This window comes from Hippocampus zosterae, unplaced genomic scaffold (assembly GCF_025434085.1).
Source record: "Hippocampus zosterae strain Florida unplaced genomic scaffold, ASM2543408v3 HiC_scaffold_392, whole genome shotgun sequence".
NCBI classification, from domain to species: domain Eukaryota; kingdom Metazoa; phylum Chordata; class Actinopteri; order Syngnathiformes; family Syngnathidae; genus Hippocampus; species Hippocampus zosterae.
This window is the reverse complement of record NW_026262925.1, coordinates 2529-21236: the sequence shown is the minus strand read 5'-3', so window position 1 is coordinate 21236 and position 18708 is coordinate 2529. Positions and strand designations below refer to the sequence as shown.

Below are 18708 nucleotides of genomic sequence, written 5' to 3'. Positions count from 1 at the left end.
TGGTGCCCAAGGGGCTGCTTAAGCCCAATGACGAAAACCCAAAGGAGGTCGAGTATGAAGAAGGGTTCAAGGTGCCTGAATTTTCGGAGGCGAACTCTGTTGAGGCCTGGGTGCACCTGAACCAGTACATCCTGCAGCAGGGCAGGTGCTCCTACTACGTCCCACCGCAACTGACCCCGGAACAGGTGGAGGCCCTCAACGCAGAGAACGCAGAGAAAGACCCTGAGGTCTAGCGCTTGAAAGCGATAACCGAGGACAAGCCTCTGGCCAGCATGGGCTTTGAAAGCAACTGGCAACTCAAACAATGTGGCGAAACTCTCAACTTCGCGAAGGGTGAGGGCACTGCGTGCTACGCAGTGGCCCTGTTGAAGAACCTCAGCTGGCCTGGGGCCTGCACCGTCGCGTGGGTGGAGTTGTGACCAGTCAGGAGGATGGGCCAATATTTACATCGGCTACGGCCTCAAAATCAGCCAGCCAAGCTTCATGCCCTCGAGCCCCTCCGCAATCCTAGGCGAGCCCGCCGAGATCGAGGAGCACCCCGAGCCGAACCCGAAGAGTGCCCCCGCGCCGGTCCCCGAACAGCCCCCCGAAGAGCCGAAGCCCGACGAATGACCGAGATCAACGATCAGATCGGTGGCTATATCAATAGCGCGCCTCGTGCCAGTAGCCCGGCCCGGAGTTATTGGCCAGCTGGAAGCGCCTGCGACTGGTGTCCATGAACTGGGGGTCCGGCAGCCGCCCCGTCTGGTAGGCCAGGCTGTCCGCGTGCCTGCCCGCCCGCAGCTGCTCCAGCTCGTTGCGATAGAACCCGGAGAGCGAGTTGACCGCGTTGGGGTGGCGCCAGTTGATGTCCAGATCAGTCAGCCTCTGGCGATGGGCGTTGTACCCTGCTTCGGGCAGGTTCCTCACTGAGGGGGCGCCCCGGTGCAGGCACTCCCTCTTGGTCTCAAAGTTAGCCTGGATGTGGTCCAGCTGGTCCTCAACTCCCAAGCGGCGGCTGGCCACTGCCCGCTCGAGGGACTGATGGCGGGCGGTGTGAGGCAGCGTCCGGGGGTAGAGGCCCGACTCCAGGTAGGGCGAGTAGGGCTGGGGAGGGGGGTTCTGGGTCAGGCCGTAGGAATGCATGATACGATTTATTTTGGTATCCGATCCGCTTGATTAATGGGGCACTGCCAAACTTCAGGTCAGTGCGGATCCGCCCCAGAGGCCCAGGAGGTCCTGCTGCAGCACACTCGCGCCCTCACCCAGCTCGTCAAGCACCGCGAGGCCAGCCGCCACATCGAGCGAGAGTTCCCTGCCTTTCTGAAACGGGCGGGGGCCAGCTTCGATGATGAACTCGAGAACGCAATGCAGGCCTTCAATGGGTATCGCCAGCTGCTTGAGACACGAGGCAAGCAGTGCGAGCAGCAGGGCAAGTCCCGCAGTCTGGACTAGAACAGTTTCGGGCTGCAACAGGAGCTAGAAGCCCTGGAAGTCCTGCGGGCGCAGGCGAGGTCCTAGTTCAAAGGCAAAAAGGAGTTCTTGCTGCGGTCCCTGCATCAGCAGAAGGAGCTGTACCTGTCCTAGCACGCCAAAAGCAGCCCCTTCTGCGAAGAGTTCGAGGAGCTACCAGCAGCCCTGCAGGAAGAAGTGCTGGGTGTCATGCGGGACCAGGCGCAGCATGAGATTGATGATTGCAATTACCGAGAGATCCAGCAGTTTGAGCAGAAGATGGGGGTGTCGCTGTTGCGGGACAGCCTGCGCAACCTGGAGGCGGTGCGGCGGGCGGGGCGGGCGGCCAACTCGGCCCTGGAGCGGTGGGGGCGGCTGCTGGAGCACTGAAGACCGTATAAATCAAGTTGAAATAATGGAGTTCGAGGACAATGTGTTCGAGGACAACGTGTTCGAGGAGACGGTGATGCACCTGCGCCTGCAGCAATGGCGCAACCGCCGCTTCATAACCATCATCGAGGGGCTGCCTCCCATCTTCGACGAGAAGAAGATCCTCCGCTTCTGGAAGAAGAACTACTCCTGCAATGGCAACATCGTCTACCGGGACAACGACAAGGAAAAGATCGAGCACATCATCCTGGCCGGCGACCAGCGCGACAAGGTCTGCGAGTTCTTGGAGTACATGGGCATCGCTGCCAAGGAAAATATCAAGATCCACGGCACCTGACTCAGTATTATTATGGAACGGCTCCCCCTCGAGGCCAGCCTCCAGCTGCCCGACTCTGAAGTCAAGATTTGGCTCGGCAACCCCGTCGTCGAACTCATTTCGGGCACGCTTTTTGTCCATCCCCTCGAGGGAGACCTCGAGGAGCTGGTCCCCGTGGAGCAGGGCAGAGTTTCCAGCAGCCCGATCATGGCCCTCATGCCGGTTCGCAGGAGCAAGGGCGTGCAGGAGGTCAGCAGGCACCTCCTGCCCTTCGCCGCAGGACATCATCGAGGCCAAAGTGGTCAACATCGAACTGCCCCAGTACTACGCCCTGCTGGTCATGTTCGTCAGCGGCTAGGCAGCCAGCCGCTTTAGACAGACCCTATTCGGGTAGCCTTTCAACCCCGTGGAGAACGACCGGATCATCGTCCGAGAAGTGACCCGCCTGCTCTACGCCAAGGACGAGTTGGACTTGGAGCAGCCTAGCCTCAAAAGAAAGATGAGCGACCACATTCTGACAGGCCAGGCGTTGTTCGGCCTGGCCGCACAGCGGGAAGACAACTGTGTGATCTGCCTCGAGAGACTGGCAGGCGAGCTGGCAGTGAGCATCCTGTGCAACCACTACTATCATCTGCGCTGCCTCCGAGAGTGGCGGGATCTTACCTGCCCCCAGTGTAGGTACCATCAGACCCCGCCTGCAGTGCAGTACTGCTAGCAATGCGCGGAGGACCAGTCGCTCTGGCTGTGCCTGACATGCGGGGCCCAGCTGTGTGGGGGCACGCGCCCTTTCCTCGAATCACACATCCGGAAACACTTTAAAACAACCCGGCACAAGCTCGTCCTCGAGATCGAGGCGAAGCTGGTCTACGACTTCTAGAGGAGGGATTACGTGCACCGGCTGCTCCAGCAGACCCACTCGAAGGACAAGCTTTCGGTTAAAAACTTGGAGGAGTTTTTGGCCCAGGAGATGGAGGACCAGCGCAGGTATTTCGAGGCCCGGCTGGCGGAACTGAGCACGGGTTTTGTGGAGCGAAGGCAGCAGATGGCAGAGATCAGAGCCTAGCTCAAAGCCCAGGCCGAAGTAACATCGGCCGAACTGTAGCAACAACGCAAGCTCAACCAGAAACAGGACGGCTTCGTGGCAAAACTCAAATCTCAGAGCGAATAGAACGAAAGCGCCATCCGATAACTCCGGAAGAAAGTCGAGTAGGGCCTTGCCGCCCAGCAGCACAGCGAATCTGTTGGAGACGAAGCCCTGCAGGCCGAGCTGGACGAGCTCAACGAAAGGCTCAAGCAGACCAGACAGCAGATCAAGGACGTCCAGACCCACCTGAGCATGGCGCGGCGCATCAGCAAGGACTCCACCATCAAAGGTGGCAAGACCACCATCATCCCCTTCAAGAAATGACTCAGAGGATTTGCTGCTACAGGAAGGCCAGCTCCTCCCCTGCCAGTTCTCTGAGCTGCTCGAGGTTCCTCCACTCGGCGGCCTCCCTTTCCACCTGCAATGCGTTTTCGGGACAGTTGCGCCTTGCAGTTTTGCATGCCGGTTCGGAGTGAATGCTTTAGGGCCTTGCGGGAGACAGCCCAGTGCTCAAGCAGTTGCTCGAGGGCGCGATCTACCTGCATCTCGGTTTTCTTCAATTCCGCAGACAGGTTTTCCAGGTGATCGCGGTCTTCAGCAAGGCTGGCTTCGAAAAGATTCAGCGTGGTGTGCCCTTTTCGGATGAGCTCTGCGTAAGACTCGCTGTTGGAAGATAACCCTGGCCTGCCCTCTTAGAGGAAGACCTCTTGGACGGATCGGTCTCCGGCCACGTGGATGCTTTTGGTGCCTCGAGAGTCTGGTGAGAGACAGACAGATTTCACTATCCTTCTCGTACATGCTCTGGCCGAAGGAGCTGAGTTTGAACCTGAGGGCGTTGCTGTGGATGCTCTTGGCCAGGTCCCTGGGCGGGTAGGCGCCGACGCGATTGCCGATGTGGAGGGAGTAGATGCCGCCCTGGCGCTTCGGACACACGCTGGTGGTGCGATAGCGAGCCCTGGCAGTTTCCATTAATTCGCGATATAAAATAATTAACGGATGGAAGCCGAGAGCGCAGTGCTCCGAGAAATCAAGAACTACATGACTGCCTCGGCCGCCCCCTCTTCTCGCAAGGAGTCTGCCCGCCCCTCCCACAGCGAGTTCCTCCAGCAGCAGTAGGACTACCATCGGCTCAAGCAGGATCACCTGGCCGACCTCAAACGCAGGCGTGAGCATGAAATCGCCAAGGAGCTGACCTACCGGCCCAAGGTGAACCAGCGGGGTGGCTGTGCAAGACAGCCAGTGTTTGACAGACTGACCAAGCCCAAGAAGCAGAAGCGGAACGAGCCAGAATAATCGTTCAGACCGAGCATCCTGAAGAAAAGCCAGCGCCTGGTCCGCCATGGCGAGATTGGAGACTTGCTTTACCAAGACGCCGTGCGAAGGAGCAACCGATCATAATCCCGCAGCCGGTGCTCTTCCAGCACCACAGGCCACCGCCCCTGCTCTCGTGCAACCGCCCTCTACTCAGAAAAGCGGACCCTGCGACTTTTCTTCTAAGCCATCCAGAAGTGCGAGGTGGGCGAACACATCAACCTCGAACAGCTTATAAGACTGATGGGCCTGATGGGGTACATCTGCGATACCTGTTCGAGAGAGGAGGTGGAGCTGGTGGACCGGCTGTATCGAATGCTCACTCCAAAGGAAGATGACACGCCGGCCACTGAATCACTCATGAACTTTGTCTTTGCCCTCGAAAGCTGCGAAGGGTAGGGCTTTGAAGATTCGTTGGAACATGCACTCGGAAGGTTCGAGGAGGGGGTGTGGCTCTGCGACTCGAGCCAGTACAGCACCCTTAAAAGGGTTTTCCAACCCTTCATCTTTAGTAAGCTCTACTCCGCCAAGCAAGAAGAGCCTTAGCCAGAAGAATCTAGTCACGCCCCGGAAATTCTCCCGAAATCAGTGTCCCTCGCCCGCAAGAAAGAGGCAAGGCTTAGAGAGCTAGCTGAGCGATAGGGGCTGATCACCAAAGACGCCCTGCTTAACCGTGAAGACTTGCTACTGCTGGAGGGCAAGCTGAAGGACTCTGAGCTGGAATTGCAGCGGACACAAAAAGTAATATAAGGCCTAGCGGAATGCACTTTTGAGCCGAACCCCGGCCATGCCAAGGCAGTGCCTGACTGGAATTTCTTGAGCAGTAACCGCCCGGAACCGCCGCCGAGACAACCAAGCCCTCAGTAGCAGTTCAGCTTCCGGCCGCAGATCACCAAGGCGCCCAGCCTGCAGCCAAAGAAGGAACCCACCGAGTGGTAGCTGCTGCACCTGAAGCGGACGGCGCAAGGCCGTGCTGAACGTAATAAAAAGCTCTAGCTGCGGGAATACCCTGAAAAAGCATAGAAGAAGTGCAAGATCGTGGTGTCAGTGAGGATCGACGAGCGGCAGGAGCGAGAGCTAGTGTTCGAGGAGGGCGACAGCCTGAGGGAGGTGGCCCAGCGGTTCGCGGCAGAGCACGGGCTGCCGGGTGACCGCGAGGCCAAGCTGGTGAGGCTACTGCAGGAGCGAACGAGAATGCTTGAATGAGTGAGTGAGATGATAATAATCTAAATGTAAGAGTCTATAGATTGCGAACGTCCGTCCGCCTCCCATGGCTCGAGAAGCTCGTCCAAAGAAGCTCGCGAGGACGACTTGACGGACTTCCAGGACTTGGGGTTTGCCTGCATCAAGGTCGAGACCCAGCCAAAAGCTGAGTTGTCTGAAATTCAGTAGACGAGCGAGCTGGATGAGCTGACTCCAGAGCCGCAGCTGCGGGCCAGTCCTTCAGTAACCAACTAGCCCCCCACCTCCGACCGCAAAAGACCTGACCCCAGATCTGCGACTCGGCAACAGAAGCAATTCCGGATCAACAAAAAGAGCCAGAAGAAAGGAGCGATGGCCAGCAGCCTCAACGGCCCGTCCTTCAAGCGCGCCCTGAACGGCAAACTCTCAGACACCCGCACGATCGTAAACTTCTACCAAAAAAAGCCTCAACCCCCACCTCCCAAGGCCACCTCCCATAAAAAGCTCAATGTCTACCTCGCCAACATGCGCTCCAAACTCAAACGCCGCCTGATGGGGTCCTACCTCAACACAAGAATATGAAGCTAAATTGATGGCTTGCCAGTCAGGAGACCGCCTTTTGTGCGTAGCATTCTAGGTTGCCCATCATCTTGGCCGCTTAGTAACCGCCCGGCCCCGGCCCTTCCGTCTTCAAAACTTGTCCTCGCTTTTCCTTCCCGAACACCGCGGACCTCCCCTCAGCCTGTCGCAGCGAGTAACTACCAGGACCAGGCCCTTCCTCTTTACCATAGCAGAATCTCTCTGCCTTTGCCGAGCTATTACCTTTCTGGAAGTCGTTTTCCTTTCTAATCTCATAATCTCCGGGTCCAGGGCCCATACTTTCAGTTTTGTTGGCAGGCCTTGATCTCATCGAATAGCCGCTTCCAGTAGGTGTTTTAACCAAGTAACTACCTGGGCCGGGCGTTTAGGTCGAGTACTGCATAGCGCGGTTGGCAGTGCCCATCTTAAACCCTGACTTGGTAAACTCAGGGTTGACTGTATAGTGCCCGGGGCCGGGAAGATCGGACTGACCGGTGACTGAATTTCGTGTTCCCATAACTCCCCCGGTCTTCTTGAACTGGCTCTGAACGTCATAGTAGCCAGGCCCAGGCAGTTCAGTCCGAAGAGTCGACTCATATCGCGAGCCCATGCCGAACCCTTTGGATCTGCTGCGACTACGCTCGTCACTGAGCCCACTCGCTTCATAGCACCCGGCTGGTCAGGTCAGTACGGCCCGGACTATCCTCAGTTTGCAGGAAACTTGTTTTCCTACCGATAAACCCTCCGCTTACTCTTGATTGGTTTTTGCTGATGTCGTAGGCTCCTGGCCCTGGAATAGAGTCGTACGCAGAAGCAACTGTGGCTTTTAAGGACAGAGAGAAGCCTTGGTCTTGATCCCGTCTGCTTAGGTCGTAGGAGCCTGGGCCTGGTGTGGCTTGTTGGCTGGTGGCCAGGCCGCGACTGCCAAATGAAAATTTAGGGGCAGCAGTCTTGGTGTTCCAGTATCTGGGCGAGTAATCCGCCGGTCCCGTTGTTGAGCAATTTCTCGAGCGAGAACGTGATTCCTTGCCGAAATAGAAACTACTTTTGCTATTGCTTCGAGGTCTTTCCAGTTGTTCGTACTGTCCTGGACCCGGCTCATCAAAGGCTGCAGTGCTGATCCGCCTGGCAGTACCAAACCGCCAGCTCGGCTGGTTCTTGCAAACCTTGCGAAAATTCTATGCTGTGAGAGAAGGGCCTGGGATGGCCTATTTCGGGGCGCGTGAGTCTCTTCGGCCGAAGGAGTATGCGGGGTTGGCTTTTTTCATAATTTTATTTTATGCGGCAGATGATCGATCAATAAAAAGGCCGGGTGGGCAGGACAGGCATTCCAGGGGCACCCGACTGGTCGAGCACTCTGCTGTCAAGCAATGGGTCGCGAGGGGCCTTGACCTTGTAGTGCTCTTCGAACACTGAGACCCGGCTGGTGAACGGCCCTTTCAGCGGCTGCGGGACCAGATCCCCCACCGAGTACCGAGACTTGCCATTGATGACATTGAACTTCTGGTTGCTGCGCTCGTCCATGATGTTGGCGCGAACCAGTTCCTTTAGCTTCTGGTGCTCTTCTGCAGCCATGAACTGCATGGCCCTGTGGTTGCCGCTCGTGTGGTTGGTCACGGGGTCGAAAGGCCTGCCGTTCGAGTTGCAGTGCCTCTTGAGCCCCGCCTCGTACAGCTCGTTGTTTTTGCGCCACTTGAGCTGGTCGTTCTCGATGACCCTGTCTTCGTTGTACTCCTTCTGCAATTCGCGCTGGAGGTTCACTTTGCGCTTGTCCCGGTACTTGGCCTCGCTGTAGATGCGGCTCAGTCTGCGTCGGTCGGCCTCCTCGGCGTTGAAGTCCTTCTTGAAGCGTTAGAGGGCTGGTCAGGGCCGGACCATCCTGGTAGAAAAAGTGCTTGCCGGAAGGGTCATGCGATGACCCCTCGAGCAGCTCCTTCATGCCCGAGCTGACGCTGTTGCGGTTCGTATAGTTCTTAAGCTTGCGCTCCGAAAGCATGCAATAATCTTAATCCTGATGCGTCATCAGCACAGGCTCAAAGGTCGGTAATTTCCGGGGTCGGGGCCTGCTCGCGGGGCTTTGAGCAGGCCGAGCTGTCGAAATCGATCGAGCCCTTGATCCGCTTGAAGTTTATGTGGTTGACGGTTTTCATCCGTTTCAGCCAGCGCCTCATTCCCAGCCATTCGAGGTACTGTCCCGCTTTGAAAGGCAGGTACTTTTTGTGCCTCTCGCTGTACATCACCAGCTTGGGCAGCTCCTCGATGCTGGTGCCTAGCTCGGGTAACATTTTCTTATTGCAGAGAGCGTCCACCCAGAAAAAGCGGAACTTGCTGGCGAACTCTCGCTGAAGCCTTAAAAAAAGACTCTTCTCACGGGCGTGCTGCTGTGAGGTCGGGTTGCTCAGCAACACCACACAGAAATAATCGACACAGCTCTACTCGAGGACTTTGCTGGAGTTGGCCTGCACCAAGACAGTGGAGTTCCATTCCTCCACGAGATGGATGACAGGTTTGCGGACGTGCTCACTTATAAGCCCGGCCAGGTCCCTAAACTCCGAGACGTTTTCAACCTTGCCCATCCTGAACTGTCCGCGGGCGGACATATCTTCCTCCAGAAACAGGAAATTGCCGACCGAAGCATTCAGCCGCTTCTGGCCTTCCGGGCTGATGTACTTCGAGTTGCAGAACATCCCGATCGTCCTCACGATCCTGTCCCGGAGAGCATACTGCACGAAAAACTCCTGTCTGTCGTTCTCAGGCCAGTAGATGATCGGCATCCGGTTGTCCTTTGCCATGTGCAGGCAAAGGTCCACCTCGCTCGAACTGCTCATCTGCATGTACGAGCCCCGCGGCTTGTACTCGAAGTCCTTAACGAGCTGTGTGAAATTACCAGTGTAGTTCTTGGCATTCAGGATAGTCTCGTCGATCAGGAAAGTGGCTGGCACGGCCGTCTCTCGGAACCTAGCGCACAGGCAGTCGTAAGTGCCATAGATGAACATCGACCCGTACTCCTTGCGGATTGACTAGAGAAACGTGTCGTTGAGGGGCTGCTTCTCGCTGTTGTACACGTGGAGCACCAGAAAGCGGTCCTCGTGGCTGGCCATCTTCTGGATCTCACTGCGGTTGGTGAACTTCAACACCCCGTAGTCCACACTCGGCTCCATAATGAAATGCCTGGTCTTGAAGTACCTCGCGTCCTGCCTCATAAAGTCGTACATACTGAACAGCGTCTAGTTGTCATCCTCACTGGGCTGGCCGGGGTACGCCTTGGGGAGGTAGTCTTTTGATTTCCAGTCGTAGTTGAGCATGACCAGAGCTGGCAGGGAGTAGTTGCCGTACTTCGCCAGCAATCTGGGGTCGTCTGTTATGCCGATGTCGAGCAGTCCTTTGAATTGGGCTGATAGCTTCCGGTAGTTCAGGTTTTCGTCGAAGATGTCGTCGATGAATATCGCCTTGTCCATGCGCGTCCTCGTCAGGAAGGTCTGAAGATCTTCCTCGTCATCGAGGATTTAGAGATCCTTCGGCAAGGCAGACAGGATCGCCCGGGAAATAACTCTGGCGTTGACATCTCCTGCAATCGGATTCCTAGTAGGCAGCTTGATAAAGGTCTCGCCCTTGACCACCACATTCTCCTCGCTCGGAACCAAGCAGCTCAAGTACAGTCCCTGCTCTTAATGCTGGCACAGCCCGAAGACTCGTGACTCATTGATAGCTGAGCAATCGACCAGATAGACCGGAGCGGTCAGAGGAGTTGATCTCATGACCTCTTCAAGCATGTTGATGGAGTCGTTGAAGGCCTGGCTGGCATTGTTGTAGAACTCGAGCAGCAGGGCCGGGCTGGCCGCATGCTACTCTACCAGGAAGGTCAGATGCTGCTCGGCTTCCACCCGGACAAACTCCTCTCGAGAAGGGGTCACCAGACAGGTCACCTGCCCAAAGGCCAACAACGTGTGAATTATCATTAATTGCTGACTAAATTCTACGTAATAAATCCTGTTTTAACGACCAACGCACATAGCAGCGAGTGCAGGCTGCGGCGCGAGCAAGCAAAACCTTGAGACAGATGATTGAAATATTCATCGTCTCGACATCGTAAAACCCCTCCCAGATTTACTATCCAGCCCAAGACTATATCTGGGAGGGTGTTTTACAATTCAATTTAAATAACTGATTTTTGGTCCTATATAGTGATTTCGCCCTGGTCTCAAACAGGCTGATCTCAAACAGGTAATAAATTAAATCAAGAATAATCATTTTTTGAAATAATTGAAGGCCTTGATGTTCGCGGCATCATCTTCCGACTCTGCGTCGCTGTGAAACAAGGCCTTGCTCTTCGACTTCATCTACTCGGCCACGATCTTTATTGATTTCCCGATTATTTCGTTTGCGGAGCGTTAGATCTCGATCCTGCTCTTGGCCTTTTCATCGTGCTTTTTTTCATCGTGTTTTTTTTCATCGTGCTTTTTTTCATCGTGCTTTTTTTCCTTGCGCTTCTTTTTCTAGGGCTAGGTGGTTTCCTTTTCTTTCTACTTAGGTTTGTCCAAGTCTTTATATTTTTCCCTGTTTTTCTATAGTTATTTATCCTTTTTATCCTTGTATTTCGTTTTGAGGTTGTCTTTTTATTCATCTTTATCCATTTCTTGTTACTTTTCTTTTTCTTTTTACTTTTCATGTTCCTTGTCTTTCTCCTTTTCCCGCTCTTTTTCTTTTTCTTTTTCCTTTTTCTTTAGCTTTTCTTTCTCCTATTCTTTTTCTTTTTCAACTTCCTTTTATATTTTTTACCTTGCTTTATCCCTATCTCTTATTCTTTCTTTATCTTTTTATTTGTCCTCATCCCTGTCCCTTTTTCTAGTATATTTATCAGTCTCTGTCTCCTTATCCTTGTCTTTGATCCCTTTAAGCCTCTACAGGTTTTGTTTCCGAGCATGCTAACTACTGTCTTTATCAAATTACCTAGCAGGCAATGCGAAGTCCGGGCTCAGGCCCGTCGCTCGGCCCTTTTAGAAATCACTTCTGCCTCGCTTTATCGGCTACTGGACAAACATCTCATCCCTGCCAAACGGCTACAGCTGTCCGATGTCATGCTCCAGCGCCATCATCTGCGGGGTGTTGATTGGTGACTTATCACTTTCTTAGTGTTTCCTGATCCTTTTCCTTTCTTTCCGTGTTCTGGCCAGCAGCCGATTCTTTTCAGCACTGCTCACACTTGCCTCCTAGGAGTTACACTTCTACAAGAGCTTTAGCTCAAGCCGCCTGTCTTTAAAGTGGACCCTTACCTGCTCATCTTCTCTGAGGTAGCCTTCTAACAGCCTCTGAGGCAGTTTCGCACTGTTGAGGGTGAGAAACCCGACGTCCTGTTCAGAGATGGCGACCCCGGCCTCTCCAAAGGCGCGGACGACAGCCCTAAGCACCTCCTCGTAGCCCGGTTCAGCCGCAAAGCAGACCACCTCGAGGTGGATACTCGCCTTGAATCTCATCACTTTAATAGTGTTATTACGGGTGCCGATGCTGAGATAGCGAAAGATGAGCGAAACGATCAACCACCTGAACTCGAGCCTGCCTCTGATGCCCGCGCCTGAGCTGAGCGACATATCGGAGCAGTGGCGGATCAGCATGCAGGAGTATACTAAGGGGATCGACAGCAAGTCGTGGCTGGCAATCCTGGTGCTGTGCCTGCTGGTGGTCCTGCAGATGTGCGAGTTCTTCTTCCACGGGCTGTTCTTCAGCTACGAGGACTTCCGGGAGCTGAAGGAGATCACCCCCCTGCAGATCTTTTTCGTGGGGCTGGGGGTGGCGCACATCCTTATCAACCTGACATTTTCTGTCGAGAGCCACGGCCGCTACATCATCCACCTCAGGGACATCGCGGCCATCTACATCAAAGGCTACCTGGCGCTGGACATCCTGCAGCTGCTCCTGCAGATCGCGGGCATCTGGCTGTGGCAGATGAACGGGTTCGTGCTGTTCGTCAAGCTGGTGCAGCTGCACTTCCTCCAGCAGAAGCTGAAGTTCTTGCTGGTGAACAGCAACGTGCTGGACGTCATCTGGAACATCGTCTTCTTCTTCTTCTTCAACGTGCTGGTCGCCTTCATCTTCGCGCTCATCTTTTTCTACATCTCGAAGATCGACCCTGACCGGAACTGGCTCAGCGGCAGCAAGGTGCAGGCGGAGACCTGGTACCACCGGTTCTACCTGTCGTTCTACCTGTCGGTGACCACCCTGCTGACCGTGGGGTTCGGGGACATCACCCCCGCCACCCCCTTCGAGGCGCTGCTCTTCTCGATCTGCGAGCTGTTCGGGGCGATCATCTTCGCGTACTACATCGGGTCGATCTCGGCCCTGATCAACAACCTGACGCAGATCTCGAACCACCTGGAGAAGAACACGCGGATCATGCACCAGTTCTTCGAGAGGGAGCGGATCGCCGACCCCGACTTGAAGACCGCAGTGTTCAACGACGTGAAGAACAGGGTCAAGATCACTGAGGAGGGCGAGTACGCGTGGGAGAACAGCATCCTGGACACGCTGGAGTCCAGCCTCCGCAGCCACATCATGGAGCTGATCCTCATCCCCTCCTTCGAGAGCCTCGACCTTTTCAAGGAGTTCTCCTTCGAAGGCCAGCAGTAGATCGCGCGCAACATGAGCAAAAGGATATTCCTGACTGGGCAGTACGTGCCCTGCGCCGACGAGATCATGGTGCTCAAGCATGGCGCCATCGAAAAGTGTGTCAAGCTGGACAACCGCACCTTCGTCATCGAGCGCATGGAGGCCAGTGACCACCACTCCAGGCTGGTCAACCTCCAGGAGGCTCTTTCCGGGGAGAGGGTCAGAGTCTGTTACCGCACTGATGGGTTCGTCGAGCTATTCGCGATCTCGACTCGCTCACTCCGCGAACTGTTCAAGCGGAAGAGCGACTACGGGGTGCTCTGCGAGGAATTCGACAAGGCCAGGACCATCAAGGAAATTCATCACTCCGAGTGCGAGTTCTGCAAGTTCAGCAGGCACTCGATCCTCGACTGTCCGCTCTACCACTACCGGCCGAGCAGGGAGACCGTGTTCAGCAGGGTGGCCGGACAGACCCATTTCCGCAAGAAGGCTGTTCGGCGCAGGCAGCCCCAGCTGACGGTCTTTAAGAGCTACTGCAATGAGTTCGTGGACAGCTCAAACTACGACCAGCACTGCAACAGCCCACTGTTCACCCCGAAGCTGCTGCCTGTGCAGAAGTCGATCCGCGGGTTCGACAGGCAGCACGACTGGAAGGACTACTTCCCGCACCTGAACCTGAGCAGCCTGACCCGGAACATGCGGAAGAAGGGCGAAAACCATAAATCGTTGTGATTAGCTTATTGTTATGGCCAGCATCTTCCCGGCCAACTCGGTGATGGCCTTCCGCAACGGCATCCTCCAGCGCAACTCGCTCTAGGCCAAGTCCTTCTACTTCCCCGCCGCCCGGGAGGTTGTCCTCACGCAGGCCGCTCAATGCCCCCAGAAGTTTATCTTCGCCAGTCCGGAGTTCACGGTCCTCGGGTGCGCGGCTGAGCAGAAGGTGCACGGCAGCGTCCTGGCGTTCAAGGTTGAGAGCCAGAGGCTGTTGAGGGGCGAGTTCGTGAATGGCAGTTTTGAGGGCAGTTACGAGCTGACCGACTTCAAGGCGAAGACTGTGGCCACCTGCGTCTACACGGCCAAGGCGCGCACCACCACCCTCGTCAAGCTGCGCAAGGAGAACAGCCTTGACCGGTAGTACCAAGCCTTCGCCCAACAGCTCAAAAAGTTCAACCCTGCGCTAGAGTGCAACCAGCACGGCACTCACATATTCCTGGGGGACAAGGAGATGCTGCGTGACCGGATAGGCCTGCTCCTGGACGGGTTTGAGATGGTCGAGGTGGGGGAGTACGAGGAGTACCAACTGGAAGGGGCGGGGTGCAAGCTGTTCGAGGCGGAGCGGCACTAGGGCATTTTCAGCAAGGGACTGCTTAGAGAAGGGTTCAAAACCAAGTCTTTTTTGGGCCTCGGAAAAGAGCATGAACGAGCCTTGACGAAGATGTTCAAGCAGAAGGCCCTCCGGAGTGCGCTCTTCATGAACGAGTGGATTGAGCGGGAACAGATCATCTGTCTGAATCCTCTGCTAGAGACGTTTTCCAGCATATTCGAAGGCAAGCCCGCTAGCCTTTTCTAGACTCAGGTCCTTGAACGTAGCCTCAGCGCAACCAAGCGGGTCAACAGGTCGAGCAAGTCCAAGCCTTCAAAGGCCTCGGAAGTGCTGGTCCAGAACTACTACAACCGGCTGAAAGAACACCGCGGCAGGAAAAACATGACGCAGAGCAGCTTGACGCAGAGCAGCTTCACCCCGGCCAAGCTGTCCCCTCTGAAGCCGCAGCAGACAGTCTTCCTGAGCATCATGACTGACCTGAAAAAGAATGGCCTTGCCTGATGCTTTTGATTTAGGATGGGGGGAGACTCGAGTCCAGCAGAAGACCATATCGTCTCCCATGACCACGGAGAGGATTACGCCAAGCGGTACAGCAGCGAGGGGGTGCACAGCGAGTTCCCCCCCTTCACTGTGGCCGAAATCAAGCGCCTCAAAAAGGTGTTCGTGGAGCTTGACCCCAGGGAGACGGGGTTTGTCCTTCTCGAAAAGCTCAGGAACATCCCCCAGATTTCGCAGCACACCTTTAGCATTCGACTGGACAGGATGCTGCGGAGTAGCAATCTGGCCGGCGAGCGGAGGGACCGGGTCAACTTTAAAGACATGGTCGCAGCGCTGTCGGTGCTGCATCCCAAGGCGAGCATCTCGGACAAGTATAATTTCCTGTTCGCGCTGATGGACTACGACAGCAACGGGATCATCGAGCGGAAGGACCTGATCGATTTCTTTAAGGATGTCTACTGGAAAAAATCGAGTTTCGAGAGGTACGGCGACAAAGAGGCACCGAAGTATTGCTGGGCGAGCAGCAAGGTAGTGGATATGATGGCGGACAAGGCTCTAGGCGGGCGCCTCGGGCTGACCTTCGACCTGCTCATCAGCATCGTCAGCGAAGACCAGCTCAAACTCGTGATGAGCTTGTACTTCTGATTATTATGCAGCTGGACAGATTGGAGGCTGTCATCGCCAAGTCCAGCAACGAACTGCAGAAGATTGACGAGCGCCTGCAGGAGAGGAAGGCCGTTTTTGAGAAGAGCATCAGTGTCGAGCTCTTGTCCCGTGGTGACCAGGAGTCTGGACCGAGAACGACGGTCGTGGGCCAACGCCCAGGATTCTCTGACGCGCAGGAACCAAAACTTCCGGGGCGAGATCGAGCAGCTGGCGCAGGACTTCAGCAGCCGGTGGGACGTTATGAGCATAAATTTGAAGTGAGGACAGCAGTTTTTAATACGATGAAGAAGACCTGCCTCGATTATCATCTAATTTACAAGCTTGGGGAGGGCAGCTACGGGTCGGTCTACAAGGCCCGGCACAGGGTCACCCGGCTGGAGTGCGTCATCAAGCAGATCAGCCTCGCCAAGTTCTCAGCCAAGGCGCGGCAGGAGGTACTTTGTTCAACAGGCAGTCAATGAAGCCCTGCTGCTCCAGAAAATCAAGTCTCCGCATGTCGTGAAGTACTTCGACTCGTTCGTCGAGGACAACAAACTCTGCATCGTCATGGAGTTCTGCGAGTACGGCGACCTGTCCAAGTTAATCAAGGAGCAGAACGGACGGCCGCTCCCCGAACAGTAGATCTGGAAGTTTGTCTGGCAGCTGGCGTCAGGTCTCAGCCATATCCACGAATCGAAAATCCTGCATCGGGACATCAAGGCCCTAAACATCTTTCTCACTAAGACGTTGGAGATCCGGATCGGCGACATGGGAGTCGCAAAGTCCATGGAGAACCAGATGTTTGCCAGGACGATGGTGGGCACCCCTTTCTACCTGTCCCCCGAAATGTGCGAGGAAAAGCCTTACAACTCGAAGAGCGATGTCTGGGCCCTTGGGTGCGTTATCTACGAGCTGTGCACGTTCAAGCACCCCTTCGATGCCAAAAACCAGGCCTCGCTCATCCTCAAGATCGTCAGTGGCCGTTACCGCCCGATTCCCAAGGAGTACTCGTCGGATTTGAGGAAAGTCATCGATTGCTGTCTTGAAAGAGATTTCAAGAAACGGTGGTCTGCCAGCGCCCTCCTCTAGAAAGCCCATGCAGTCCACAACAATTTGGTCTAAAAAGTCAGTCGCGTCATTTCATATCAGCCGCACAAGAGGCGGGACTCGGTTGTGGTTTGCAAACCAAAAGACCCAGAGCCAGACAAAAAGCAGCTCAAGCCAAAATAGGATGAGCCTGCAAAGAAGCAGCCCAAAGCATAAGAGGAACCGGTAAAGCTAGTGAAGAAACAACCCAAAGCATAAGAGGAACCCGTAAAGCTAGTGAAGAAGCAGCTCAAAGTAAAGTGCGAGGGGTTTGGGGAATAGTTCCATGCGGAAGTCAAAACGCCTATATAATCCGATGTAAGGGAAACTCCTCCAGCTTCAAGCAAAAAGATTCCTAATGATGGCAATAACTTGATTAAAGTTTACAAAAACGTGTTCGGGGCTGCGGAAAATTGTGTTGCTTAAAATCCCCCGGACAACGAATCCCCAGCAGAAAAGCCCTTTACTCCGATGAAACCCCGGCCGCGCAAGTCAAAGCCCGTAGAGCGACTGAAGCGCCCTCCTCAGCGACAGCCCGCGCAGGTGATCCCAAAGCCAAAAGCGAAAATCCCGCCAAGCAAGCTCAAACAACTAAAATAGGAGAAATAGTAGCAGCGCAACTTATAAGAAGTATCAGACCTGCCCGATGTCATCGGCAGCATGGGCAAGGTACTACCTGGTAAGGACACTCACCGTGACAAGCAAGCACCTGAGCTGCCGGGCATCATCGCAGAGGGTGATCAAGAACAACACCAGGGCGAGATTATCACTCTCTGCATGGACTAGGGTCATGACAAGGCTGACCAAGATGCCGTTCCGTCTGATCAGTTCTTTCCCGACACCAAGGAAGAACGAGACTTGCAGTCTCGTGAGGAGGACGATTCTCGGGAAGAAACACATGCGCCTGGGAAGGATCTAGACGCATCTGCCTTTCAGAAGATCGAGGACTAGATCAGGGCCATCGACATGCAGCTTCTTTAGTACAGTTAGTCTTGCAGAGAGGACCGTTTTTCAGACCTGGAGTCGAGCAGCAGCAGTGCCTCCCTTGGCTAGCCCGAAGGCAATCTGAAGTACCACTCCCTCTTGAGGCGGGAGAGCGAACTTAACCGCCTACTGCAGGACAAGCTGATGGTCTGTGAGAGCCTGTTCGGCAGAAGTGCGCTGCACATCACCCTCGAGTTCATCAAGGACCGGCTCAACAAGGAGGACGAATTCACCGAGCGGGACGAGGAGGAGATCGAATCCGAGGTCCTGAGGCGGCTGGGGCGCAAGCACGGCCCCGAGAGCCAGTACGCCCTCTACCAAGTGCTGCACCTGGAGATCGAGCTGGAGAACATCCGCAAGGACATCGAGGAGGCGGCCCGCGACATTATGATGGCTTGACGAGGTATTTTTCAGAAGCTGGGCTGGCCTGTCGTCGCGATGAGTCGCTGCCAGTTGTCGCTGTGCCTCGTGACGGCGTCGTTGGTGCGGCCCTCCACCTGCTCGAGCGGCACCATGATCAGCTTGCTGCTGGTCTCGCTGATCGTGAAGTTGGTGTACCCGTCCATCAGCCCGAATATCGAGTACAGCACCAGCCGTGACACATACTTGCTGTCGTAGGAGTTGGCTGGCTCTGCCCGGATGGCGTTCCCGTCGATCACCAAGAAATGAGGCTGCAGGCCTTTCTACTCGAGGTGCCCCCGCAGCTGTTTCGAGCAGAAGTCAGCGATGTCCCCTGGCACGCAGTTGCCTGTCTCGTCGCACCCTTCGCTCGGAATGGACATGTCCTTACAAGCATCTCCTGCGCCCGAACTGACCACGATGAGGATATACCCCTTCACCCTCAGCCTGTCCTCGACGAACTGGAGCAGCCCATTCTTGCCGTTCATCTCGTACTCGAATTCCGGGACCACGCAGAGTCCGGTCTTGCCTGATGCCAGAGAGGCTTCGATCGCCAGGTTGCCAGTCCAGAGCCCGGGCGCCTTCACGATCCCGATGCCGCACTCCTTGCTGGTGGCGAAGGCGTGCCCCTGGTCGATGAGCTTGGCCAGGTGCTCGATGATCGTAGATGACCCGAAACTGTTGATGTGCTTGACTCCGCCTTCCGGGAACTTGGGAATGACGCAGACCCCTATCTTGCGCCTTTCCTGTGTAAACCGCTGCTGCAGCTACTTCACCGCCTTCAGGCAGCCTCTGCCTCCGACAACGATGAGGTGGTTGACCTTCTCCCTCTATAGCGCACTCACGCACTTTTCGAGGTTGAACTTTCCCCGGCCC

The 18708-nt window shown here is 55.4% G+C and overlaps 1 protein-coding gene across 1 annotated transcript; it reads left to right on the top strand.

Annotated features, from left to right (window-relative positions):
• The first annotated feature begins 15368 nt into the window (after positions 1 to 15368).
• On the top strand, positions 15369 to 16452 carry LOC127595087 (serine/threonine-protein kinase Nek5-like). Its single transcript, XM_052056781.1, is given in 2 exon segments — positions 15369 to 15833; positions 15835 to 16452. Coding segments are annotated over 2 exon segments (1083 nt in total).
• Positions 16453 to 18708: the final 2256 nt, after the last annotated feature.